The sequence below is a fragment of the Salvelinus alpinus genome, chromosome 16 (assembly GCF_045679555.1).
Source record: "Salvelinus alpinus chromosome 16, SLU_Salpinus.1, whole genome shotgun sequence".
Taxonomy (NCBI): Eukaryota; Metazoa; Chordata; class Actinopteri; order Salmoniformes; family Salmonidae; genus Salvelinus; species Salvelinus alpinus.
This window is the reverse complement of record NC_092101.1, coordinates 8,534,143-8,560,947: the sequence shown is the minus strand read 5'-3', so window position 1 is coordinate 8,560,947 and position 26,805 is coordinate 8,534,143. Positions and strand designations below refer to the sequence as shown.

The following is a 26,805-nucleotide window of genomic DNA, read 5'->3' as shown; positions in this document are numbered from 1 at the left end:
TCTTATACCTGCATGCTTGAAGTAAGGTGTTCCTGAATTAAATCTCAATTTGGGATTTTCTGAATCAACATGAGTCAACATGATAGAAATAGCCTTGATCCTCAAACCCTGGTTATCAGGTCATAGTCTGGCTGTTACTTTGCATTGACATGACTGACCTCTTTTTCCTCTGCTGGACCACCAGGGGCTTAGTGGGTGCCAACTCTGGAGGGGTCAGGTAGCATGTAGAGCTGGACTTCCAGGGGTGCGATGGAGGTAGGGGGGTGGTGGAGGAGAGCTGGTTGCCTGGGGTGATGGATCTTCCCCTGGGAGGAGATGACTCGGGAAAGGAGCGGCCAAGCCTGGTCCCACTGCAACGTACCATACAGACCGACATATTCATCCTGCACATCAATTCTGTTGTCATAAAACTGAAGATCTAGGTTCCCCCACATAAACCACATCATAGACAAATCAATCATTGTCCTTGCAGGACTTACTTCTGACTTGGAGGGAGCCTTCTCGACCCTTTGACCCTAAATGGATTAGCCTTATTGTTTCCTTTCTTGCATGAAGAACTGGGAACATCAGGGAGAGCGGTGGCCTGCATGGAAGAGGCCTCTCGATAGCCGTTACACCACACCACGTTGTTTTTGAATGTTGACAGGGAGATGTCCCCTAAGGTGGCACTCTTATTGGCTCGTGGGTGCCCCCTGGTGACAGCGCTGCTCCTGAGTCGCTGGTTCCTCCGCAAGGCGTCCAACGAGGTGTGTGTTTGTTGCACTGTCAGCAGCTTAATGCCCATGTTGTTGATAGGTGAGTAGACTGTGCCAATTGGCTCATAGTAGGACAGCTCCTTGTCTCCACAATTCTGAGATGAATGGAAAAAGAGATAAAGTATAGGTATAGGAATAGGACACCATTTGGGACGTAACCAAGGTCTCCAGATTCAATCTCGTGGTTCTACAGAGCATTCAACGTGTTGTTGAGCAATATGAATCATTCTACTGTGGAAGTAAACTGGGAAGGTAAAACTTAGATGTAGGTTAACTCACTTGAAATGACCTTAGCATAGCGTGGCAGGTAAAACAGAGCATTTCATCATCTTGAACACTGTTGGGAAATCAGAGTTTTTCCTGAATTCAGTAACAGTGGCATGTCTTATAGTAATAAAACCTTACATAAGATTTCGCATGGACAGACTTTCGCTGGCTCTAATCTGTATCAACCAAAACTAGACATAATAGAATAGAAGAGAATGATATTAATTTTGGTGTGAAATTTACATCTGTCTTTTGCCTATGATATGTATTCCAGGGTTTCTAGAATAAAGTGTAGCCTATTGGAAATATCATTTTTGAGCACGCCTCTAAAAGTTCACATCATCAGACTGATAGTAGCCTTTTTGCTTACCATGCAGAAGATAACTTTTTACATTCATCCGTCTGTTTGTGTTTGGATAACGTGTCTCTTTTTTCAGATATAAGTGCATATTGTTGCTCCAAGTAGTCTCCAGTAGCGCTGTTGTTTTTACCTCTGATTTGTGGCATGGTAAAATCGAGGGGCTCTTCCTCGCAGCTTTTCAGCACCACCCATGTCCCCAGATGTGTAGGGATATGTGTGTGACAGGTGAAACGGCGCAAACTGTCACTTTTGTATTGTTCAATGAACCGCTCACGGTCGTTGTAATGGTGAGATTGCGATATGACATCACATTTATTCTCTGCACACTCTCTTCTCTGATACGAAATTATTTTTCTGGACAGTTTGCCCTTGGTGCAAATATCAATCCTGTAACTACATGCATCTTGCGACCAGGCACCGACTCCGTCATTGCTCTCTGTTTGATCATAGTAATCAACACAGTCATCACCGACCTCCAATAAATTTGCAGTTGAAAGTCGATCCTGTTCTTCTTTCGCACAACATTTAATATGTCGTTTCATGACACTTTGCTTTAATCATAGTCTATAACTTCATTAATTGTAGCGTGGGATTTTGTATGTCCATGTTCATGACATTGGTCCACATTGTTGCGTAAAAGACTCCAGTCCGGTTACATGGTAACCACAGCATCAGCCAACATGACGCCGTACAACTATGGATTTTTTAACTATAGTACCATTTTTTTATTAGCTCGTTTTAAAAATTATTAATTCAACTTTTAAGCTATTTGATAACTGTCAATAAATGTGTCTTCAGGGCAGGTTATCAATTAGGCAATATTGCCTTAAAAAGAGGAGTGTCTTGCATAATTTTTTGCATTGAATTGTTATTGCATATTTGTAACACATAGACGGAACAACCTTTCCAATATGCAATCAATAGGCCTAAGAAATATAATGACCCAGGGCCTATATGCTATAGCCTACAATACTTGGGCAAGCTTGGCCTACACTGGCTGGACTGTCCGATGATAACCTAACTCGTCATGACGCCCTTCCCTTGGTCACATACACATATTTAACAGATGTTATTGCGGGTGTAACGAAATGCGTGTGTCCCTTGTAAGAGGAAATATCAAATGACACATAATAGGATTCGCCTCACAAACAGTTATTACAATTACTGTACTTAAACCACATCTACATATGTATTAAGGGAAGAAGGGAGGCTCTATTGGACGGGGCGCAAAAGACAAGCATGCGCAGTACCAACAACTTAGATTTAGACCACTTCCTGCTCCGAAAAGTTGACATTTATCGCGATAGATCCAATTTCTTACGTTGTGTAGACGACGGCCTTGTCTTGGAATGAAACATAAATCGCTTTATCTATCAAGAGTTAAATACATATTCGTCTGCCACTTTCGGAAAATATCAGATCAATGGGCTTTCTCTGAAACTGTAGCTATAATGGTCCATGACAAGAGTGAGTAAGCTCATGGTAAGTCGAAGTAACGCTAGCTAGCTAGCTAAATCTTGGTTTCGATACAATGTGAGCTGGCTAGCAAACTAGTGGTAGTCGGCTCACTAGCTAGCTAACATCTGTAGATTCGCTGGCTAGATACGTTAACGTTATTAGCTTCTCTATGTCAGATTACTTGTTGGTGTGTGCCTTTCTGGTCAACGGCGCTTTAGTAAGAAGTTGTCCGCTAACGTTATCGACGTTAACATTAGCTAATCTCTAACTCGATACTAAAGATTTGTTTTGTGTCGACACTTGATGGTTGCTAGCTAGCTAACGTTAGCAATCAACATACTTGCCTATTTGTCTAGTAAACGCGCTTATCCAAAAACGACAATAGTAGGTAGCCAACTAGTTTAGTTAGCCAGCTAGCTGGTCACTCTAGTTACTTAGCTAAGTTAGTATGTGGACGGCGCGCTATTTTGTTTAGGTTGTTAGCCATTTAACATTCGTTTTTTCCCCCCCGTGTAAGTAACGCTAGCTAGTTAACGTGCTAAGACCAATAAGAACAACTAACGTAACGTTTGTCAGTTGACGTTATAGCATGATTGACCAGAAATTGAGTCAGATCACTATTATCAACTGCAGCGGGATAATGTTAGGTAACTTAGATGGCTAAAATGCCACAGATGCTGATGCGAACGCTTTGTTTGTTCGTTTAGTTAGCTTGCAAACACGTTAGTGATCAGTATGAATTAGTTGGCTGACGTAGGTAACACTTGTCAATGTGACGTGCATGTCGTGTTATCTAGATAGGTAGCAAACTGTCTTGGATTTTAGGTCGTTGCTTGGTGCAGTGAGATGACTAAACGAACACACGAGACAGATACCATGTCTGTCTGTTGCAGCCAACCCCGTCTGTTGTGTGAATTGTCGGATGGGGTTATTGACCAGTTTTAGCCCGGCTAACCTCTCCTTGCTGCTTTATCGGCCTGTCTGTCCGGTCACTAGGGCCCATAAACTGTCCGTAACATATGTGTCGCCTAATTACATTGTTTCTGCAGAGGAACCGCTGACCAAAGCTGCCAAAAATCCTCCTTCCGTTTGTAAGCACATCTTCTAACCCATGTTGCTATTTAAAGCACTGATCTGGCGACAGAGGCGCAGACTTTTAATGTTGTGTGGCTGGGCTGATGTGATGCAATGACGACTGAAGATTGTTTCGAGCTTTTCATGATGACGTGTGTGTGTGTGTGTGTGTGTGTGTGTGTGTGTGTGTGTGTGTGTGTAGGGGATGAGAAGAGCACAGGTGCAGCAGCAGCGTTCAGGGCTGTGAGCTCAGTGACTCTCTCTGTGGGCTCAGGATGGCGCAGGGAGGCCCTCAGTTAGACTATCACATCCTGCAGGACCTCAAGCAGCGCTTCCCCGAGATCCCAGAGGGAGTAGTGTCCCAGTGCCTTCTGCAGGTATGCTACCGTAGCCAGACAGCTATGAGCACACACATTATAGTGTGTCCCCCAAATGACACCTTATTCCCTATAGTGTATTACTTGACCCTGGTCAAAAGTAACATTTAAGCCCTGTTGCCACTGGCTCTTAAAATTAGGGCCAAATTCGAACTGGCTCGAATGGAATTCTCAACTTCGAGCTGGGTCTAAGGAAATCCGAGTCAGCACAGCCCAGTTTCACAACTGACTGGTGCCAGCTCGATTAGAATTCGGGTTGGTGATGCTGTTACTATGCAACCACCAAGCTGATCACTGCTGGATGTGGACAAAACGTCTAGCTAGCTCTTCTGGGCACATGGACAAGCAGTACTGCAGTAGTTAGACATGAAGCAAATTACCACCATAGCTGGATCCTTGATTCATTTTTTTCACTAAACAATAACCTTTATGAGAACAGAGCCCTCAATGCTAGCTAGCTACCTAACATTAGCTAGCAAATCAGTCTAAACAAGCTAACAGGTATTTTAGCTGGCCAGGCTGTATCGAAAGCTAGCTAGCTGTCATCTGGTTTACTTGGATAGCTAGCTAATAGACCATGGCATGCGAGGTAGGAATTAAGCTAGCTAGCCTTTTATGCTAACGACAACACTAATGTCAGCTAGCTAAATACATGGCTCTGAGTCTGGCTGGCACTCGCAGGAGTATGGGGTAATGTTAGTTACAGCATGGTGAGGGTGAATTTCATTCTTCAACATCTCGCTAGCTAGAAGCCAGCTGCAGTCACATATTGGCTGCCTAGCAACATTATATAATTTCGCATTTCTGGAGGCAGTGGAAACGCTTTGAAGTCAACCTAGGTTGGGCCCATTAAGGCCAGTGGAAAGGGGCTTTAGTGTACTGCATAGGGAATTAGGGTGCAATTTGGGGCTCACACAGGCTACAAACATGCACTGATTCTCTCATTGAAATGCCTGTATGCTGCTTCACTGATCTAGGCTTACACATATATGCCTATATATGAAGTTGAACATCGCCTCCTGAGTGGCACACTGCATCGCAGTTCTAGCTGTGCCACTAGAGATCCTGGTTCGAGTCCAGGCTCTGTCGCAGTCGGCCGCGATCGGGAGACCCATGGGGTGGCGCACAATTGGCCGAGCGTCGTCCGGGTTAGGGGAGGGTTTGGCCGGCAGGGATGTTCTTGTCCCATCGCGCACTAGCGGCTCCTGTAGTGGGCTGGGCGCAGTGCACGCTGACACGGTCGCCAGGTGTACGGTGTTTCCTCCGACACATTTGTGCGGCTGGCTTCCGGGTTAAGCGAGGAATTGTGTCAAGAAGCGGTGCAGCTTGGCTGGGTTGTGTTTCGGAGGACACACGGCTCCAGACCTTCGCCTCTCCCGAGTCCATACGGGAGTTGCAGCGATGGGACAAGACCGTAACTACCAATTTGGATACCATGAAATTGGGGAGAATAAAGAGTTGGACTTATTTTTATTTTTTTACATTGACAGTTGTTTGTGTGGTCTAGTTGATCTGTTATGACCCCAGGAAGTTAGTATGCCTCTGTAAATCCACAGAGCAGTGACCCCTATAGGGCTACAGCATCAGTCTGGGCCCCATCACTGAACCTTTTATGCTGTCTCCTGTCCTCCAGAACAACAATAACCTGGATATATGCTGCCACCTGCTAGCTCAGGAGAGTAACAGATACCTCTATGGGGAGTACCAAAGTCCGGAAGAGGTCCGCCTGAGCCGGAACCACATGCTGCACATCCAGCTAGGGGGCTACCCCCCCTCGGAGGCGGGCAAGGCCAACGGAGGCGGGCGCTCCCTGGTGCACAGCTCCAGTGACGGTCACATCGAGCCCCAGCGCGTCGGCTTCACGGAGCCCCTCTCGGCCCCTGCCACCATAGCCCCCTCGCTGGGGTACAACCCCTTCTTCATGAATGACCACGGGGGCCGCACGGCCAGCACCCCCACTCCGCCTCCCGTGCAGGGTATGTCCCCTACCTACTCGCCCGTTCCTCGCTACACCATGAACCCTATCACTGTCACTCTGTCACAGAACCTGCCCAACGCCCCCCAGGCCCTGCAGATCCCCGTCGGTCACTATGGCAACAGTGGTGGTAATGCCCTCTACATCCGGCCCTCCCCCTCTCAGAGCCCCCAGCCCTCCCCCTGGCCCTCGTCCGGGCAGCCTGTGTATCAGCCCTCGTCCTACACCACTCCCACCTACCAGTCCCCCTATAGCTCGCCCCAGCACCAACCCCAACAGCAGGTGCAGCCCCAACAGCAGGTGCAGCCCCAACAGCAGGTGCAGCCCCAACAGCAGGTGCAGCCCCAACAGCAACCCCAGCACCAGCAGACCCATGTCTTCCTGCCCATCAGCCCTCCCACCCTGGCCAGCATGCCCTACCACCACCACCAGCAGCAACAACAGCAGCAGCAGCCCATCTACCGGCCGTACCTGCCCAAGAGCTCCCTGAAGAACCAGATTGAGATCACCCTGGAGGGCCCGCGGACCCGCAGCAACTCCCCCGTGCACTGCCCCCCGGGACAGACTCTCTACATGGCTACCAGCCCCTCGCCCAGCTCACCCCAGCGGGGCCTCAGCCTGAGCGGGGGGAGCTCTGCTGCCTTCCACCCCGGGGTCTACCTGCACCAGTGCCCCGTGCGGCCCCGGCCCACCTCCTCACCCCAGCCAGGCAGCCAGGCGGGCTACACCTTTAAGATCAAAGTGTCCCCAGGCCAGGCCCAGCAGCAGAGGCCCCTCTCAGGGTCCCCTCCAGTGGCCTCCCCTCCTGAATCTCTGCTCAACATGGTGGACCAGGGGGAGCATCACGCGCTGGCCCCGGCACCCATCCTGCCCATCTCAGCCCTGCCCGGTAACATCGTCAGCCACATCGCCAATCGCATGCCGCGCCGCTCCAGCTCGGGCTCCGACGACTACGCTTACACCCAGGGTAAGCACGGCTTATGAACGGATACGCTTGTGTGTGTGTGTGTGTGTGCCTGCGCTCACAGAACCACAGATGTATTCATTCCTGCACATCCGCCCGCCGTTTCCGGCCCACCTCCCGACCTGTCCCACCTGTTTGAAGCCCTGTCTTCCCACCACTGTGTCCCCCAGCTCTCCTGCTGCACCAGAGGGCCCGGATGGAGCGTCTGCTGAAGGAGCTGCTGATGGAGAGGCAGAAGCTGGAGCAGCTGAAGGCAGACGTCAACGACATGGAGTACGACGCCCTCCAGAGACGCTTCAGGCGAGTCAACAGCAGCAGCCTCATCCCCCGGGTAAGAGGGGGGGACACGCACACACGCGGGGGGGAGCAACACGCAGATGTGATTGCATAGGCACATAAACACATACATCGGTGTAGTTTAAATGCACGATCACGTGCACACATATACACACTCCTTTTGAAGGCATTGTACGTAACATGTTTATTTTTTTTGCACATACACACACACCTTTGAATGCATAGGCACACAAACACGTTTGAAGGCACACATACCAACACACGCACATTAGCTACATTCATGTAAATATAAAAAAAGAAGAAGATATATATTCTGTGAAATTTGTATACAAACAGTAAATCAATGCAGGATATAGAGTTGTCTCAATGCAGAGTTGTCTACATTTTTGTTGTCGTCTCATCCAACCCACCGGTGTTTTACGGCTGTTGCAGCCTGAAGAGATGACCCGATTGCGCAGTCTGAACAGACAGCTTCAGATTGATGTCGACTGCACCCTGAAGGAGACGGATCTGCTGCAGTCTATAGGTACACACACACACTCAAACGGGCTTTTGAAGTGTGTACAAGAGCACACATTCAGGTGTCAAACAACAGATGCTGTATGAGTTGTGTCATTTTTCACCAGGGAAGTTCGATCCGCAAGCCGAGAACAACTTTTATAAGAACATTCAGACCGGCCCGGTGGTACCGCCCAAGCCAGGAAGAAAAGGTGAGAAAGGTGATATCGTCTGTTTTACCACTGTAAACATTGGTAGGACTTTCTTTTAAAAAGGGCAATCTGTGGTTGGTACATCAGTTTTTGGACTTAAATCAATTATATATACCCTCTGTTTCTTGAATAATATAAATTATAAATGCTTCATGATCTTAGTTAAACTGTGGTACCCCATCCAGAAGCCAAAATATAAGCTTGTTTTTCTTGTAAACCACGTAATTGTAAACCAACACTGTACAGCAGGGCTGCCCAACCCTCTTCCTGGAGGTCTACTGTCCTGTATTATTTCAGTCCAACCCTCTTCCTGGAGGTCTACTGTCCTGTGGGTTTTCAGTCCAACCCTAATTTAGCAGTTCTGATTCAGCTAGTTAAGGTCTTGTTGAGCGGCTAATTAGTAGAATCGGGTTTGTTAAATTAGGGTTGGACTGAGAACCCACAGGACGGTATATCTCCAGGAAAAGGGTTGGGCAGCCCTGCTGTATGGCCTCAAAACATGGTTAAAACTATAATTTTGGTTTCATGGATGGTCAGTCCTTGCATCTATATCTCTTGAGTTTGAGAGTCGTTCCATTTCTCCAGCCCCGTACCTCAGCTGTTTACCAAAACAGTGGTGGGGTGTGTTATTGTTTGAACTGCAGATTTCCCCTCTGCGGTATAGCCTAGCGCTTTATAACTTGTTTTATGCACGTATGAGCCTTTTATAATGCCTTGTATTACATTTGACAGAATATTGCTTGTTTTAGTTTTTTTCTCACATTCTCTCTGATCACTCCCCTTCAGCAGACCAAATGTCGTGAATGATCGAGTGACCATGGCTTTTGTTGATTTACTTTTGTGTTGCAGAGACTCCCTGTGTGTACATTCTCCAAATGTTTTTGAAAGCATTTCCTTCTCAGAAAGGTCTTTAAAATGGTGCTGTGTATTTGTATGATTGGTGTGTGTGTGGTGTAATGACCTTAATTTAATTTTGTGCTTGATATTGTAATTTTGCGTTAACTCGCCTTATTCACCACGAAATAGTCTCACCCTCATTGGTGATATACGACAGCCATTTTGCACCAGAAGGCTCACCACCACACACCAGCTATAGCAGTGGAAAGGGTGTGGCAACTTGATCCTGTATGTGACAGTAGTAGGATAAAGGAGCAGGTTATGAGTTTAGCCATGACACCAGTGTGGACAGCACCCCTGCGCTTGCCATGAATGCCTATGGGATCCTTGCTGAACACAGTTAGGCCCTCTGTTAACATCCCATTGGAAGGACTTTTTCCCCCTGTTATGTTTGGTAGTGTGTTGATGAACCGGACACGCCAGTTTTACAGAGGGCGAGGCCCGCCTATTCATTTGGATGAAACCAGTGGGTAAGCAGCGCGGTTCCGTGCGAGGCTTGCGCTGCTCAGAGTAAAATTGCACTGGTTCAATTTCATTGGGCGGCTCATGGCCGAGAACACTTGATAAAGTGGCTTGCTGTCTACTCCTGCCGGCAAAAAGCGATGTAGCGGCTAAAAAACCTGTTTTCCCGACGCCCAGTGTTTAGCTTGTAGTATCTGCTGTGTTTGTTGGTACGATACTAAGTAGAGCTGGGAATTGCCAAGGACCTCACAAGACAATATTATCACCATACTTAGGCGCCGATACGATATGCATTACGATTCTCACGATTCTATATGTATTGTGAGTTTTATATTGCAATTTGATGTTCTAAACGTATTGCTGAGAGAACAAGTTTTGGTCAGTTAGGGAAATAAAAGTGCTGAAAACATGTTGCCTCACGATTGAGAACAAGCTATAGGATGAAAAATACAGGAGTTTTGGCGCAGGAACAGCTGATTAGCGCTAGTTATATATATTTTAAAAAATATATATATATACTTGGAGTCGAATATCTAAATATTATCGTCCCAAAATAATATTGCGGTATGTACAGTGAAAAAATGTTTACCGCAACGTGTAAAGTGTTGGTCCCATGTTTCATGAGGTGAAATAAAATATCTCAGACATTTTCCATATGCTCGAAAAGCGTATTTCTCTCAAATGTTTTTACATCCCTGTTAGGGAGCATTTCTCCTTCGCCAAGATAATCCATCAACCTGATTGGTGTGGCATATCAAGAAGCATGATCATTACACTAGTGCACCTTGTTCAGGGGACAATAAAAAGCCCCTCTAAAATGTGCACTTTTGTCACACAACACAATGCCACAGATGTCTCAAGTTTTGAGGGAGTGTGCAATTGGCATGCTGACTGCAGGAATGTCCACCAGAGCTGTTGCCAGAGAATTCAATGTTAATTTCTCTACCATAAGCCGCCTCATGTCGTTTTAGAGAATTTGGCTGTATGTCCAACCGGCAAACCATGTGTATGGTGTCGTGTGGGAGAGCGGTTTGCTGATGAACCGAGTGCCCCATGGTGGGGTTATGGTATGGGCAGGCATAAGCTACGAACAACGAACACCAATTGCATTTTATCGATGGCAATTTGAATGCACAGAAATACCGTGATGAGATCCTGAGGTCCATTGTGAGGCCCATTTCTTTTAAGGTATCTGTAACCAAAAGATTCATATCTGTATTCCCAGTCATGTGAAATCCATAGATTAGGGACTAATTAATTAATTTAAATTGACTGATTTATGAACTGTAACTCAGTAAAATCTTTGAAATTGTTGCATGTTGCATATTTATATTTTTGTTCGGTATAACTATCAATCATTTTATTCCCCCCCCACCCATTACTAATGCTAAGACTGTATGCAGTGCATTCGAAAATTATTCAGACCACTTGACTTTTTCCACATTTTGTTACGATACAGCCTTATTCTAAAATTGATTAAATTAAACATTTTCCTCATCAATCTACACACAATACCCCATAATGACAAAGCGAAAATAGTTTTTTAGAAATGTCTGCAAATTTATTAAAAGTAAAAAAGAGAACCGAGAAACTTCCAGAAGGACAACCATCTCTGCAGTACTCCACCAATCAGGCCTTAATGGTAGTGGCCAGACGGAAGCCATTTCTCAGTAAAAGGCACACGCCAGCCCGCTTGGAGTTTGCCAAAAGGCACCTATAGGCCTCGGATCATGAGAAACAAGATTCTCTGGTCTGATGGAACTCTTTGGCCTGAATGCCAAGCGTCACGTCTGTAGGAAACCTGGCAACATGGTGGTGGCAGCATCATGATGTGGGGATGTTTTTAAGTGGCAGGCACTGGGAGACTAGTCAGGATCAAGGGAAAGATGAACGGCGCAAAGTACAGAGAGATCCTTGATGAAAACCTGCTCCAGAGCGCTCAGGACCTCAGACTGAGGTGACGGTTCACCTTCCAACAGGACAACGACCCTAAGCACACAGCCAAGACAATGCAGGAGTGGCTTCGGGACAAATCTCAATGTCTTTGAGTGAACCCGATCGAACATCTCTGGAGACCTGAAAATAGTTGTGCAGCGACGCTCCCCATCCAACCTGACGGTGCTTGAGAGGATCTGCAGAGTAGAATGGGAGAAGCTTCTCAAATACAGGTGTGCCAAGCTTGTAGCATCATACCCAAGAAGACTCGAGGCTGTAATCGCTGTGAAAGGTGCTTCAACAACGCACTGATTAATGGGTCTGAATACTTATGTAAATGTGATGTTTAAAAAAATAAATAATTGTACACACATTTCTACGCCTGTTTTTGCTTTGTCATTATGGGGTATTGTGTGTAGATTGAGGGGGAAAAGTACGATTTAATCAATTTTAGAACAAGGCTGTAAAGTAACAAAATGTGGGAAAAGCCAAGGGGTCTGAATACTTTCCGAATGCACTGCATGTTCTTTGTTAATGACGCTAAGCCTGTATGTGTGCCCCTCTCCCAGAGGGGGAGCGGAAACCCAAGCCTGCTGTCGCGGGGCCCCAGAGGGACGAGGACTTTGAGGGAGCCCAGTGGAGCTGTGAAGAATGCACCTTCCTCAACCACCCTGCACTCAACCGCTGTGAACAGTGTGAGATGCCGCGCTACACCTGAACCTTGCCCAGCCCACACTAACACTGTCCCGGACAGTAGTCCCCCCCCCCCTCCTCCTTACTTCCTTTTCCTGTAAACTCCTCTGCCCATGTTCCCTGTCAATCTATATATAAGCCCCTCCCACCTGTTGAGGAAGAGCCACTCCCTCACCCCCCCCCCCCCCCCCCCCCACTCCTTTTTGTCTCATTAGAGGAACTCACCCATGCACTTTGACCCTTGTTTCCATTGGTGGGAAACATTTTCCCAGGATGAGGACAGCAGGAGACTATTTCCATGGCAACCCAAAAGGGAGGGACTAGCTGTGTGGACAGTGGCTGTGGCTACAGAACAGCCAATGGAGCGTTGTTTTTAGAATACGGAGGCGGCGTGGTTTATCCAGTGAACATTCCGTTGCAGAATGAATGAGATTGTCCTGTTTACACGACTGAGCCCATTCCCAAACCCCACCGACGGGCGGACGGTCTTTCCCTTCCAAATTACCAGGGCTGCACTCTCTGACAGTGGGACAATGCAATGGCAAAAAGAAAGGGTCTGATGAACCATCCCTGATGTTGATTATACACTGTATCAGCTCTGTACCAAGAGCTCCTTCTTTCATCGAATGAAGAACACTAAAGAGGCTTGCATACAAATATATTCCTGGTACTTTTATGCATATTATGCCCACACTGTATTCCATGTTAAAAAGATTTCCCCGTGCAAATGCCTCAAGTTGCTGTACTTAATAAAGGAGCTGATTCTATGTGACGGATGCTTACACCTGGAATATATATATATTTTTTTAGTGGCATTTCATTTAATGCACTACTGCTTGCTCTGACGTGGTTACTCCCTTTTCGCAAATGAAAAGCACACACACACACACTTGTCTTTTTCATTACCTGTTTTATTGTGTTAGTGAACAAACTAATAGGCGTCAGCCACACAGCAGCAGCAATCCATACTCATTCACTCCCGGCACACACACCTCGCTACTCCTGTACGCACACACTTTCTACCTCAAGCACACATGCATTCCTACACTCTCCATTTTACCTGTATTGTTTTTAATATAAAGGACAACTAACTTTCGTTTTAAGATGTTATGGATCAGAAGCTATAGTATATTCTAGACAAATATACTCTTGTCTTGAATACAGAGTATATATTTTAAGACGTTTTCTATAATACTGCGTAAGATCTTGGTTTTATCCCAAGTACTGCCCTATTCCCTACATAGTGCACTAGCCCTATGGGCCCTGGTCTAAAGCGTTACATGAAATTGGGAATAGGGTGCCGTTTGGGATGCAGATCCCAACAGTTTGAACCAATAAGAGGCATGGAGTGTGGGAGTGACTGATCACATCGCTCCAGGGCCCACACACAATGGGAATTTGCCTTCTTCACACACATCATTGGAGAAAGTGGCTCAACGTCAATGTGGGAACAACGGTAGCGATGTAATTCTCCACAAAACGAAACAAACAGGCTTACCCGGACATACTCGTCCACAGAGTTGAAATATTTGGGCATTGACCTAGACCCTACTTTGAACAACAAAAAACATTAAGATGTCCAGCGAAATCGGACATGTCTTTCCAATTTCCGATACGTCAGGAACTCACTCTACAGAGGCAGCCAAGATGAATTTACATGCAATGATCTTCTCTCACCTATTGTATAACCAGCTGGCCCCAAGCCAATGAAACAAAAATTAAGCCCCTTCGATCTCTATGTAAACAAGCACTGAATATCCTTGACGGGAAATCACAATACCATCACCATAGTAATCACCCCAAATACAATCTGTTCAATTTGGACAACTTTGTTTTCTCAGTTGTCTGTCTAGTTTATACGATTTATCAACTATGTTGCACCCCCACCTCTGAAAGCTTGTGTCATATTAAGCTCTGAACACAGCCTGGTCTCAGACTAGGCGTAACATAGTAACTAAATCCGGGACACTGAAATGAATATGATATGTTATGTTTGGTATGGTTATATAAGACAGATGGTTACTTATGGCAAATACGAAAGTAGGGTGGGTGTTTAATGCGAACATCTAGCAACCCAAAGGTTGTGTGTTAGAATTTCATCACGGACCATTTTAGCTAATTAGCAACTTTTCAATTGCTTACAACTTATTTAGTTCGTTTGCAACTACTTAGCATGTTAGCTAACCCTTCCCCCAGCTCTAACCTCAACCCTTTTAGCTAACCCTTCCCCTAACCTTTAACCTAACTCCTAAACTGAACCCTAACCCTTTAACCTAACTCCTAAACTTAACCCAAACCCCTAGCCTAGCTAACGTTAGCCATCTAGCTAGAATTCGTAACATATTGTACGAAATGGGTGATGGACATCCACAAATGTAATACATACCACACAAAACCCAACATATCAAACATATCAAATCAAATGTTATATGATACTAAATGGAGTGTCACGGATTTGCAAATAGAATTAAGCTAAATGCTTTGAGACCAGGTTGCTGAACAAAACAGCAGCTACCTGAACCTCAACAAGAGGAGACTGTGTCATTCCTAAAAAGGAAAACCACCTTTGGAAAGTCAACATTCTCCACCTCAGGCATCAGAAAATGGAATTCCTGCACGTCTACCTTAAGAAGCACTAGCGACTTTAAATCCTTCTCCATGGAGGTCAAATCAAAGCTTGGATCAAGGTGCACGAATCCTGCACACATGGACTAATTCTTAATGCACAAAAGTCTCAATGTGTTTGATGTATTTATTCTATTAGTTGTTGTATTTTAGGTTTCCTGCATTTGTTTTAATCCGTTATATCACATATGTCAAACTCATTCCACAGAGGGCCGAGTGTACTTGATTGATGGATTAAGGTCACTAATTAGTAAGGAACTCCCCTCACCTGGTTGTCTAGGTCTTAAACCCAGACACTTGGCCCTCCGTGGAATGAGTTTGACACCCCTGTGTTATATCGTAGTATACCACTGTATGAGTGATGTGTGTGTATTTAGCTATGTTTATGTATTCCGTTATGCTTAGTTAGGGACTGTGGATTCAAATTAGCTGTGTTGAGCTTGCTCTGGTGCAAGCATCATATTTCACTGTCTGAAACGTGTTTTTATTTGCACATTGTCCCTTTAAATAAACTACTACTACTTCTCTAATTTACTGTATTAGGAATGCATTTACCACACGAAAGCACGTCGAACTACTCTATTTACATATCATACAACTGCTGCTATTCGAAGCAGGCACAGATGGGGATAGGCCGCAGGGTGCAGTTAGTTTTAGATTAGGGTTGGGGGCCACAAAAAATCTGAACTCATCATGAGGGGCAGCAGTGGATCGCAGGTCTGCGTACCCAAATCCACACCCATACCCACACAGGCAGTCAGAGTCACCTTGCGAGCATTTTAGCGTCCCCTCTTGACAGTGGAGAGAAAAAAATTGAGTTTTAGAGTCAATTTCCTGCAATTCGACAAATTTTGCCATGGGGCGTAGAGAAAATGTTGCAGTTATAAAGCAAGTTTGTTGCAATTCTACACATTTTGCCATGGGGCGGAGAGAAGATTTAGCAAATTTATAACAAATGTCATGCAATTCTACTCATTTTTTCATGGGTGGAGAGAAACAAGAGTTTTACAACTAATTTTCTGCAATTCTACACATTTTGCCTTCCCTTCATCTGCACTGATCTAGAGGAGCAGTATAGGTAAAAGGAAATTACTCTATGCTGCCTGCCTTCTTCTCCAATCTTCTTTTAGATTAAGGCACAAGCAAAGGTAATCACATATATGAGTGGGGGCGATGTCATGCATCCTTGATTCCTTTTAGGTGAGTCACCTTCCTTTCCTCCTCAAGATCAATCTGTCCATCTGGCCCATCCCTCTGCTCTCTGATTGGTCTGTGTGTCCGTCACTCTCAGCTGTCCCTTCTCCTCCCTCTCGTCTCTGTATGAGATCAGCTAATCCATCTGTTCTCTGTGGTTTATTCATGACAAAGCATTGTGCTGCCAATTCCTACTGGAGTTCCTATATTAAAGGGGACCTACTGTTGGCTCAGAATGTGGACATGATTTCACTGATGAATCTGATTGGTAATTAGTATTCCATTGAACTGTCTGATTGGCTCTTTAGCCTCACCACTTAGCCTATGGCAGATGTCGGTCACAACACAGGCGGAGATGCCTGTGGAGACCACAAGCTCATACTGTGCTATACCGTGTCCCTTTAAGTCTGGTATAGTACAGTATTGTAAAGGTTTGAATGTATAGACAGACACTACTGTTGTTGATTCTCCAATCGATGTGTGTGAACATGTGTTTTCTCTACCAGTTCTATAAGGTTCAGTGTTTCAGCTGCTATCACAGCGAGTGTGGGGGGACATGAAGTTGTGTAGAGGCCTCTCCTCCTCTCTAATCTTGCAGGGTTTAGTAGTAGTCGTCATAGTTCTTGGGGTTGAGGCAGTAGAGAATGGCCCCTCCAAAAGAGAAGATGGTGGCCCCACAGGCGAGGCCATAGCCCCAGTTGAACTCGTGGTATATCCTCAGGCTGACCGTCTCAATGAACTTAACAGGGTAGAGGATCAAACTGCAGACCTGGAGCACCACTGTTAGGGAGAGAGGAGGAATGGGAGTGAAGGAGAGAAATGGAGCACATGAAATGACACAGAAAAGGAGAGAATAAGGCAGATTCAATAACGTACCTGCAGCGAACAGCATGACAGCGATGGGTCTGTAGCAGTGGCTCCTGGAGCCGACCCACACTGACACCAGGGCCACCAGGAAGGAGAACAGGATGAGGGCTGCACCACCCAGCAACAGGACCAGCGTGGCAATCTGCCAGTCTGAGAGAGAGAGAGAGAGAGAGAGAGAGAGAGAGAGAGAGAGAGAGAGAGAGAGAGAGAGAGAGAGAGAGAGAGAGAGAGAGAGAGAGAGAGAGAGAGAGAGAGCGAGAGAGAGAGAGAGAGAGAGAGAGAGAGAGAGAGAGAGAGAGAGAGAGAGAGAGAGAGAGAGAGAGAGAGAGAGAGAGAGAGAGTTAAAAAAACATGTTCAGTTATGGGGTGGTGGTTGGGGGGGGTCACACAGCCACAGTGAAAAATGCCACAGCCACCGACATGAAAGTCATGCAGGTGAAAAATCACATTGCACACACACCATCTGGTAACAGAGGGCTTCCTATTCCTCATGGGTATAGGAAGAGTATTCTGAGAATTTGACAGAGATTTGCAAAGAAAATGTTTTCGTGGGGGTTATAAGCCTAGTGTTCCATGTTTACAGTGTGGCGTATGGTCCAAGAATGTTAACCCTGCACTAAAATCAGATCTTTACCCAACACAGAAGAATGGACGAAAACAAACAAATGCATGCACGCATACATTCTCTCTCTCTGTCTCTCTGTCTCTCTGTCTCTCTGTGTCTCTGTCTCTCTGTCTCTCTCTCTGTCTCTCTCTCTCTCTCTGTCTCTCTCTTCTCTCTCTCTCACACACACACACGCACGCACGCTCTCTCCGTCTCTTTCTCACGCACTCTCACTGCTAAGCTTCTTAATGAATACCAGTGCAGCAGCAGAAGTAGACAAAGCAATTATCTGGGTGACTCCGGTAATAGGTATCCATCCTGCCTGCCCGATGCAAAATCAGCAGCAGTCTCAGCTTTTCATTCAGAAGAACTGCAAAACATTCAACTCAAGTAGAGACGAGAAATAGCACTCGCTGGAATGCTAACAGGGATAGGTGGAGGGCGAGAGGGAGAGAGAGCTACTAGCTAGGTCTACTATATTGATCCACTTCTCTGCATGTATGGAATGAAAAATAACCTCGGTAGAATAAAAATGTTGGTGGGTTGAGGAATAAGGGATAGAAATTCTCTAGAATGTAATAGGTGGTATTTGGGGAGAAAGCTGGGATACAATGTGCTCCGTGGTGAAGTTTCCCCTCTGTGCAGATCTAGGATCAGATCTACCATAAGTGGGGGAAATGCAAATTGACCCAATGACCCAAGATCAGCGTCTACTTGGGCCAACTTCACCCTGCGATAGAATGTTAAACAAGCTTAGTCTCACATAGCTAGCTGCTAGACTCTTATCTAACAGGCTAGACTGTGTGGGGGGTATACTGGCTTCTAGGCACATCATCTTAGTAGACTGAGTGGGCTATCAAGACTGATGGACTGCTGAGTGATATAACTATATAATTGTTGGGAGTAACAGTCTAGACTCTGGGTGGGGAAATGGTATATGTAAACAAACAAGGGATGTTATGATGGGGTTGTTGATTACCTATTACAAATATATGTTAACAAAGTAAATACCCTCACAGAAAGGGTTTGGTTTCTAATGATAAAATATGCTCATAGTTAGACATAAAGAAAAAGGCAGGTCTAATATGTAATCACACAATGTTCATTACAATCACAGCTAAACAGGTTGATGCATGGCAAATTATTTCCCCTCTATAGCAATACGAGAACCATCAAACCATTCGACAATGAGAGAATGTGACAGCGTGTAAGCCGCTTAAACTACAGTTCCCGTTCCTCGTCGGAGGGAAATTCATTCCATAGGCCGAGCTGCTCGAACATAAACAAACATTCACTTCTTTGACCAAATATGGCTTCTACGATTTAGAGTTTTAAAATGGTTCTGTCATCCATCACAGGAAGCTGGAGGGAACCCACAAAACGCATAGCTCCCTGCGGCCTCAGTGCTTTCATAACATGCAGTACTGACTTGGAACGACCCTTGACCTCTCATTTGCAGCCACCTCACTGGCTGCCTCCCCGACCGCAGGAGCTACACTAACTCCTGTCCGTCTGTATCTAATCATTCTAGTCATCTTCTAGTCATTTCGGTCCTTTTTTCGCTATCAGACTGCAACTGAAATTGCAGGAGCTACTGAGGTTCTTATCACTCTCTATCAGTTGTGTAACAGCAGGATACAGAAACTCATCTCAGCAGCTCAGAGATTTGGACCGGACCCACATGTTCTGTGCGAGAAATACAGCCAGAAGTCTCAGTGCTTGAAGGACAGGAAGGGCTAACTATTAATCTTGGGATGAGTCCCAAATGGCACCCTATTCCCTATGCAATGCACTACTTTTGAGCTCTGGTCAAAAGTAGTGCACTATATAGGGAATATGGTCCCATTTAGGATGCAGCCTAGGTCCTGTGTGATGACAGATGGAAATGGTGATATGCAAGATCCAATCTGATCGGTAATTACATCTCCCTGTGTGTATTTCAGGAGCAGCCATCCCTGTTAATCGAAAAATCTGTATTGGCCTTCAGGGCCCATCTCAGCCTGAGACAGTAGAGGGAATGTGTCATTTTTGTTGTGGTCCCGGACAGGCACACCTGATTCTACTTGTCAACTAATCGTCAAGCCAGATGTTTTTGTCGCGGGCTACAACTAAAATGTGTGCTGTCGGGGGTACTCGAGGACCGGAGTTTGGAAACACTGCCAAAGGCGAACCCTTTTTGGTTCCAGGTAGAACTCTTTCTTTCCCCTTCTGTGGAAAGGGTTATTTTAGTCGTTACTGTTATTCATTATTCACTCTATTTATTTATTGTGTCACTATTTCTATTAAAAAAATATATATATATTTATCTTAAACTCTGCATTGTTGGAAAATGAAATCAAATTTTATTTGTCACATGCACCAAATACAACAGGTCTAGACCTTACTGTAAATGTATTATTATATTTGGGGGAAAAAAGAATATTAAAAACATACAATATACTTGTAGTGAAGACGCTCAACAACTACATCACATTAGTCATCTAACAGACTCACATCCAGAGCGACACACAGAAGCAACCAGGGTCAACACCCTGCTCAAGGTCACCTCGACAGATCTCCCACAAGGTCAAAAACGGGGACCCGAACCAGCGATCCATCAGCCACCGGCCCTCCAAGACCCCCCCACAGTTCCCAAACAGCTGCCCCTCAACCATCCGAGACCCCCCACAGCCCCCCCCCCCCCCACAATAACCAAGAAAATGAACAAAAAAAGACAAAGACAAAGGAAAACAGAAAACAACAATACAGAAAACAACCTGAACCTGAGACCAGAAACAGGCTACCTGAGGGCAATACCAAAATAAATGGTCTATTGATTCTGTATCCTCACAACAAAATCTGCAGAGCTTCGATGATTGTATGACTCAAATATTCAACATTTTGTTGGTGGCAAGAATTCTATATAATAATTTCATCTGGAAAAACTTGAATTTGAGTCGTTTTATATACACTGCTCAAAAAAATAAAGGGAACACTTAAACAACACAATGTAACTCCAAGTCAATCACACTTCTGTGAAATCAAACTGTCCACTTAGGAAGCAACACTGATTGACAATAAATTTCACATGCTGTTGTGCAAATGGAATAGACAAAAGGTGGAAATTATAGGCAATTAGCAAGACACCCCCAAAAAAGGAGTGATTCTGCAGGTGGTGACCACAGACCACTTCTCAATTCCTATGCTTCCTGGCTGATGTTTGGTCACTTTTGAATGCTGGCGGTGCTCTCACTCTAGTGGTAGCATGAGACGGAGTCTACAACCCACACAAGTGGCTCAGGTAGTGCAGTTCATCCAGGATGGCACATCAATGCGAGCTGTGGCAAAAAGGTTTGCTGTGTCTGTCAGCGTAGTGTCCAGAGCATGGAGGCGCTACCTGGAGACAGGCCAGTACATCAGGAGACGTGGAGGAGGCCGTAGGAGGGCAACAACCCAGCAGCAGGACCGCTACCTCCGCCTTTGTGCAAGGAGGTGCACTGCCAGAGCCCTCCAAAATGACCTCCAGCAGGCCACAAATGTGCATGTGTCTGCTCAAACGGTCAGAAACAGACTCCATGAGGGTGGTATGAGGGCCCGACGTCCACAGGTGGGGGTTGTGCTTACAGCCCAGCACCGTGCAGGACGTTTGGCATTTGCCAGAGAACACCAAGATTGGCAAATTCGCCACTGGCGCCCTGTGCTCTTCACAGATGAAAGCAGGTTCACACTGAGCACATGAGCACATGTGACAGACGTGACAGAGTCTGGAGACGCCGTGGAGAATGTTCTGCTGCCTGCAACATCCTCCAGCATGACCGGTTTGGCGGTGGGTCAGTCATGGTGTGGGGTGGCATTTCTTTGTGGGGCCGCACAGCCCTCCATGTGCTCGCCAGAGGTAGCCTGACTGCCATTAGGTACCGAGATGAGATCCTCAGACCCCTTGTGAGACCATATGCTGACACATGCACATTTGTGGCCTGCTGGAGGTCATTTTGCAGGGCTCTGGCAGTGCACCTCCTTGCACAAAGGCGGAGGTAGCGGTCCTGCTGCTGGGTTGTTGCCCTCCTACGGCCTCCTCCACGTCTCCTGATGTACTGGCCTGTCTCCAGGTAGCGCCTCCATGCTCTGGACACTACGCTGACATACACAGCAAACCTTTTTGCCACAGCTCGCATTGATGTGCCATCCTGGATGAACTGCACTACCTGAGCCACTTGTGTGGGTTGTAGACTCCGTCTCATGCTACCACTAGAGTGAGAGCACCGCCAGCATTCAAAAGTGACCAAACATCAGCCAGGAAGCATAGGAATTGAGAAGTGGTCTGTGGTCACCACCTGCAGAATCACTCCTTTTTTGGGGGTGTCTTGCTAATTGCCTATAATTTCCACCTTTTGTCTATTCCATTTGCACAACAGCATGTGAAATTTATTGTCAATCAGTGTTGCTTCCTAAGTGGACAGTTTGATTTCATAGAAGTGTGATTGACTTGGAGTTACATTGTGTTGTTTAAGTGTTCCCTTTATTTTTTTGAGCAGTGTATATCAACTCATACTCTTCAACCTCAGGAGGCTGAAGAAATTTGGCTTGTCACCCAGAACCCTGACAAACTTTTACAGTTGCACACCATGGAATCGGTACGTCAAAAATCTCTTCCCAACTATTTTGAAATATGTAGGGCCGTGAAATGTTTACTTACAAGCCCTTAACCAACAATGTGGTTATGAAAAATAAGAGTTCAGAAAATATTTACTAAATAAACTAAAGTAAAAAAATAATAGGGCAACAATAAAATAACAATAACGAGGCTACATACAGGGGGTACCGGTACCAAGTCAATGTGCGGGGATACGGGTTAGTCAAGGTAATATGGACATGTAGGTAGGTGTAAAGTGATTATGCATAGATAATAAACAACCTCTCACTCAACATCAACAAAACAAAGGAGATGATCGTGGACTTCAGGAAACAGCAGAGGGAGCACCCCCATGTCCACATCGAAGGGACAGCAGTGGAGAAGGTGGAAAGTTTTAAGTTCCTCGGCGTACACATCACAGACAAACTGAAATGGTCCACCCACACAGACAGTGTGGTGAAGAAGGCGCAACAGCGCCTCTTCAACCTCAGGAGGCTGAAGAAATTTGGCTTGTCACCCAAAACCCTGACAAACTTTTACAGTTGCACAATCGAGAGCATCCTGTCAGGCTGTATCACAGCCTGGTACGGCAACTGCACCGCCCTCAACTGCAAGGCTCTCCAGAAGGTGGTGCGGTCTGCACAACGCATCACTGGGGGCAAACTACCTGCCCTCCATGATACCTACAGCACCCGATGTCACAGGAAGGCCAAAAAGATAATCAAGGACAACAACCACCCGAGCCACTGCCTGTTCACCCTGCTTCCATCCAGAAGGCGAGGTCAGTACAGGTGCATCAAAGCTGGGACTGAGAGACTGAAAAACAGCTTCTATCTCAAGGCCATCAGACTGCTAAACAGCAATCACTAACTCAGAGAGGCTGCTGCCTACATTGAGAGCCAATCACTGGCCACTTTAATAAATGGATCACTAGTCACTTTATACAACGCCACTTTAAATAATGCCACTTTAATAATGTTTACATATCTTACATTACTTATATCATATGTATCTACTGTATTTTATACCATCTATTGCACCTTGCCTATGGCCGACTCATCCATATATTTATATGTACATATTCTCATTCACCCCTTTAGATTTGTGTGTATTAGGAAGTTGTTGGGGAATTGTTAGATTACTTGTTAGATTACTTGTTGTTCTACAAGGAACTGATAAAGGTTCTACCTGGGAAAAAAAGGATTCTACCTGGAACCAAAAATAGTTATTCAAAGGGTTCTCCTATGGCAGGGTACCCCAACTGGCGGGCCCGCAGACAGAATGAGGCCGGCGGATGATTTTTTTCACACACAACAGTATCTAGGGTTTACTGAGAATTGTGCGAGAAACAAAAAAACATCCAGTCAGGAGCAGTCCTGTGGCCGAGGTCGAAGGAGAACGGCAAGAAGCAAATAACGGTGCAGTACAACAGCGGTGTGCAGAACGGCATCTCGGAACACACAACATGTCGGTCCTTGTCACGGATGGGCTATTGCAGCAGACGACCAGAACCGGGTTCCATGCCTATCAGCTAAAAACAAGAAGAAGCAGCTCCAGTGGGCACGCGATCACCAACACTGGACAATTGAGGAGTGGAAAAACATTGCCTGGTCCGACAAATCCCGGTTCCTGTTGTGTCATTCTGATAACAGAGTCAGGATTTGGCATAAGCCCAATCCTGCCCGGTGTCAACGGTCCAGGCTGGTAGCGTTGGTGTAATTGTATGGGGAATGTTTTCCTGGCACACGTTAGGTCCCTTGATACCAACCGAGCAACGTTTGAATGCCACAGCATATCTGAACATTGTTGCTGACCAGGTGCATCCCTTCATGGCTACAGTTTACCCTTTGTCACATGGATACTTCCAGCAGGATAATGCGCCATGTCACAAAGCATGTATTGTCTCAGAATGGTTCCAGGAACATGACAGCGAGTTCAGTTTACTTAAGTGGCCTGCGCAGTCCCCAGACCTCAACCCAATAGAGTATCTTTGAGATGAGATGGAACGGGATGTTCGCAGCGTGAATGTACCGCAGTCAAATCTGCAGCAACTGCGTGATGCCATCGTGGCAGTATGGACCAACATCCCTGTGGAACGTTTCCGACACCTTGTCGAATCCATGCCCCGAATAATTCAGGATGTTCTGGAGACAAAGGGGGGTCCGACCCGGTACTAGATGGATGTACCTAATAAACTGGCCACTGAGTGTAGGCGATCATTTACAAATGTAAGCAAGGTTTGAAATTATTATACAGTGTATGTGAGGAATAATATGGTGCCATTTGGGATGCAGCCTGAGTCTCATATTCCCCCATCATCACCTCTGACTGAACTAGAATCAGTGCTAATAATGATGAGTACTGCCTGCGTAGTGCTCACACACTCGGTCCACATTCGTTGCGTCCCTCTCACTGGACTGCCATCAGCACAAAACGTTCTCACAGAGACACTCCATATTCCTGAGACTGTGTCAACCCCTGCATGTTTTGTATCTGACCCGACCTCTGCCCTGTGTGTGTGTGTGTGTGTGTGTGTGTGTGTGTGTGTGTGTGTGTGTGTGTGTGTGTGTGTGTGTGTGTGTGTGTGTGTGTGTGTGTGTGTGTGTGTGTGTGTGTGTGTGTGTGTGTGTGTGTGTGTGTGTGTGTGTGTGTGTGTGTGCCCATAATAGAGAGGGTAATCAAAAAAGAGAAAAAGCGTGCGTGCTTGAGTGTAATATCCAAACGTCACCCATTTCCATTTGTCATCTGCGTTAATAGAATGTTCTTTGGCACAGACATATAGGACGTCAACAAACATGCACAACAACCCTGCAGAACTCATTATTGAGTGTACCTACCTGGTCATTTCAACACTAACACAATTTGTTTAATGTCCTGGGCATGACACTGAGAAAAGCTGGATATTGGGAGAAGAAACTGACTGATTACTGTGAGTCAAATCAATATGTAAGCCTAGTGCAAGGCCAGCCTGGCAAAATTAGCAGTTTGCTGTGTGCAGTTAATGTGGTATGCTGGCTGCTGCTGACATGGAGACTCCCGTGTCTTTATAAGGAATCAAGCTGCACTTTGTGTCAGAGTGACAGTAGGAAGAAGCAGGGACAAAATGACCTCCAGTTACTCATCACAGAAACAAAACAGTGTTGTCAGACAAATAAACAAAAACGTACTTTCTGCCTGCACAACACACAGGACAACAATCAGCAAGCCAAAAATAACTAGATAAAAAGAGACATTAAACACACGTGGCGGAATAATCGAAATACAGATTGTTTCTACAAAAGCTTCTGTGCTGGCTGAAAAATAAGTCCCCTTTTCAGAGAGAAACACAGCATTTCTCGAATGCGGCACTTGTTGCCCTGGTTACACTTATCTCCCGGCAGGATATTTGGATCTCTGGGAAGTTCGGTTCTCAACGTTTCCCTTACTCCATGTCCTGCGGAGGAACCCCAACAATGGCTGATTTTGTCGGCAACAAAAGCACAATAAAACCCCAGCTGGACCACCGCTCGCTCGCAAGGCAAAATACCCACATCATTTAGCGGCATGCTCGGCAAATAGAAAAGAGGGTAACTGAGAACTTTATAAAGTCTCATATAATTATATATATAAGTATATATAAGTATTATAAGTATTACGTTGAAATAAACTATTTTTAACTGAGAAAAGACAGCTGTTTTAGAGTGCACACATCTTAAATGGGGAATGGGGAAAATCTATATTAAGAAAATGATGCTCCTGCTATTTTCTTTTAGCCCCATCCTTTTAGCCCCATCCTTTTAGCCTCATCATAAATTGTTACTGAGCAGAGAAAAACAATGTTTGTGCTGATGCACCAGTGGACTCAGCAGCAGGGGCCCCATTGTCATTTCTGAATTAATATGCATCTCTATGGATGCTTTGAATATGACTGTGGGTACCAATAATATCCCTAAATCCCCCAAAATAGAACCCTATCACATTTTCCCTAATCCCAAACACAATATAGATGCATAATGGCAATTTGAACAGTTAAAACATAGGAAGCATGAGGAAGGTCTCTCTCACCAGTCTCGAGTGTGGTGTTGCACTGCCATGTGTCCGAGGTGACGGGCTTCCAGCAGGACTCCCACAGAGACAGGTAGTACTGGTTATCCGCTGTTACCCACGCGGGGCTCAACACAGCCCCGACATCCAGACAGAGCGCGAGGAAGACGCACACCAAGCCCACCAACTTCAGGGGGGTCAACGCCGACACGCGCACTTCCTCCATTCCACTCCCGGATGAAGCCATGGATGGCGGATGACGGGGTGCTAAACAAAAGTATCTTTCTCCGAGGATGGTGGGTTTGCGGTTGGGTCGCAAACCAAGAATTTGGGGATTATCCCCCGCGGTATGGAGAGTGGGCAGCCTCTGCGCGTCAGGGACGCTGCTGCAGCCGTTCCACAACTGCTGATGTGACTGCACTGCACATTGCTGAAATATCACAGAGCGGCACCTGCAGGGTCACCCCCCCCTCCCATTTTCTCTCTCACTCTCACTCTCACTCTCTCTCGCTCTTTCTCCCTCCCTTTCTCTCACTCTCTCTCCCTTTCTCTCAGAAGAAAACAGGGGCTATGTAATCTTATTTTTATAATTGAACCTAAACGATTCTTATTTCTTCAAGGAAGTTTCCAGTAATTTGGTATTATATATATTTTT

The 26,805-nt window shown here is 45.8% G+C and overlaps 2 protein-coding genes across 6 annotated transcripts; one reads left to right on the top strand and one right to left on the bottom strand.

The window, feature by feature from the left end:
• Positions 1-2,624: 2,624 nt before the first annotated feature.
• Positions 2,625-12,997, top strand: LOC139540723 (TGF-beta-activated kinase 1 and MAP3K7-binding protein 3-like). Of its 5 annotated transcripts, none has more exons than XM_071344635.1 (7): positions 2,625-2,850; positions 4,118-4,292; positions 5,926-7,234; positions 7,402-7,562; positions 7,961-8,054; positions 8,155-8,247; positions 12,102-12,997. In XM_071344635.1, exons 2-7 carry the CDS (start codon positions 4,191-4,193, stop codon positions 12,248-12,250), a joined length of 1,908 nt encoding a protein of 635 aa, XP_071200736.1. In that variant the 5' UTR covers positions 2,625-2,850; positions 4,118-4,190; the 3' UTR covers positions 12,251-12,997. The 5 variants fall into 5 exon arrangements, with proteins under 5 accessions (XP_071200736.1, XP_071200738.1, XP_071200734.1 ...); XM_071344633.1 differs by having other exon boundaries at positions 2,626-2,865; XM_071344636.1 differs by having other exon boundaries at positions 2,627-2,865; positions 8,155-8,238.
• A 121-nt stretch (positions 12,998-13,118) lies between these two features.
• Positions 13,119-26,584, bottom strand: LOC139540725 (transmembrane protein 47-like). The gene is made up of 3 exons (XM_071344638.1): positions 26,172-26,584; positions 16,921-17,061; positions 13,119-16,824 (listed from the first exon to the last, which is right to left on the bottom strand). Exons 1-3 carry the CDS (start codon positions 26,395-26,397, stop codon positions 16,646-16,648), a joined length of 546 nt encoding a protein of 181 aa, XP_071200739.1. The 5' UTR covers positions 26,398-26,584; the 3' UTR covers positions 13,119-16,645.
• Between the last annotated feature and the right edge of the window lie 221 nt (positions 26,585-26,805).

Excerpts from the sequence above, each read along its gene's own strand:
- LOC139540723 (XM_071344635.1), top strand. The coding sequence starts at position 4,191 with ATGGCGCAGGGAGGCCCTCAGTTAGACTATCACATCCTGCAGGACCTC. Across the intron at positions 7,235-7,401 it reads CGACTACGCTTACACCCAGG|CTCTCCTGCTGCACCAGAGG; the intron begins GTAAGCACGGCT and ends TGTGTCCCCCAG. Across the intron at positions 8,055-8,154 it reads GGATCTGCTGCAGTCTATAG|GGAAGTTCGATCCGCAAGCC; the intron begins GTACACACACAC and ends ATTTTTCACCAG.
- LOC139540725 (XM_071344638.1), bottom strand. The coding sequence starts at position 26,397 with ATGGCTTCATCCGGGAGTGGAATGGAGGAAGTGCGCGTGTCGGCGTTG. Across the intron at positions 17,062-26,171 it reads CAACACCACACTCGAGACTG|ACTGGCAGATTGCCACGCTG; the intron begins GTGAGAGAGACC and ends TCTCTCTCTCAG. Across the intron at positions 16,825-16,920 it reads TGTCATGCTGTTCGCTGCAG|TGGTGCTCCAGGTCTGCAGT; the intron begins GTACGTTATTGA and ends TCTCCCTAACAG.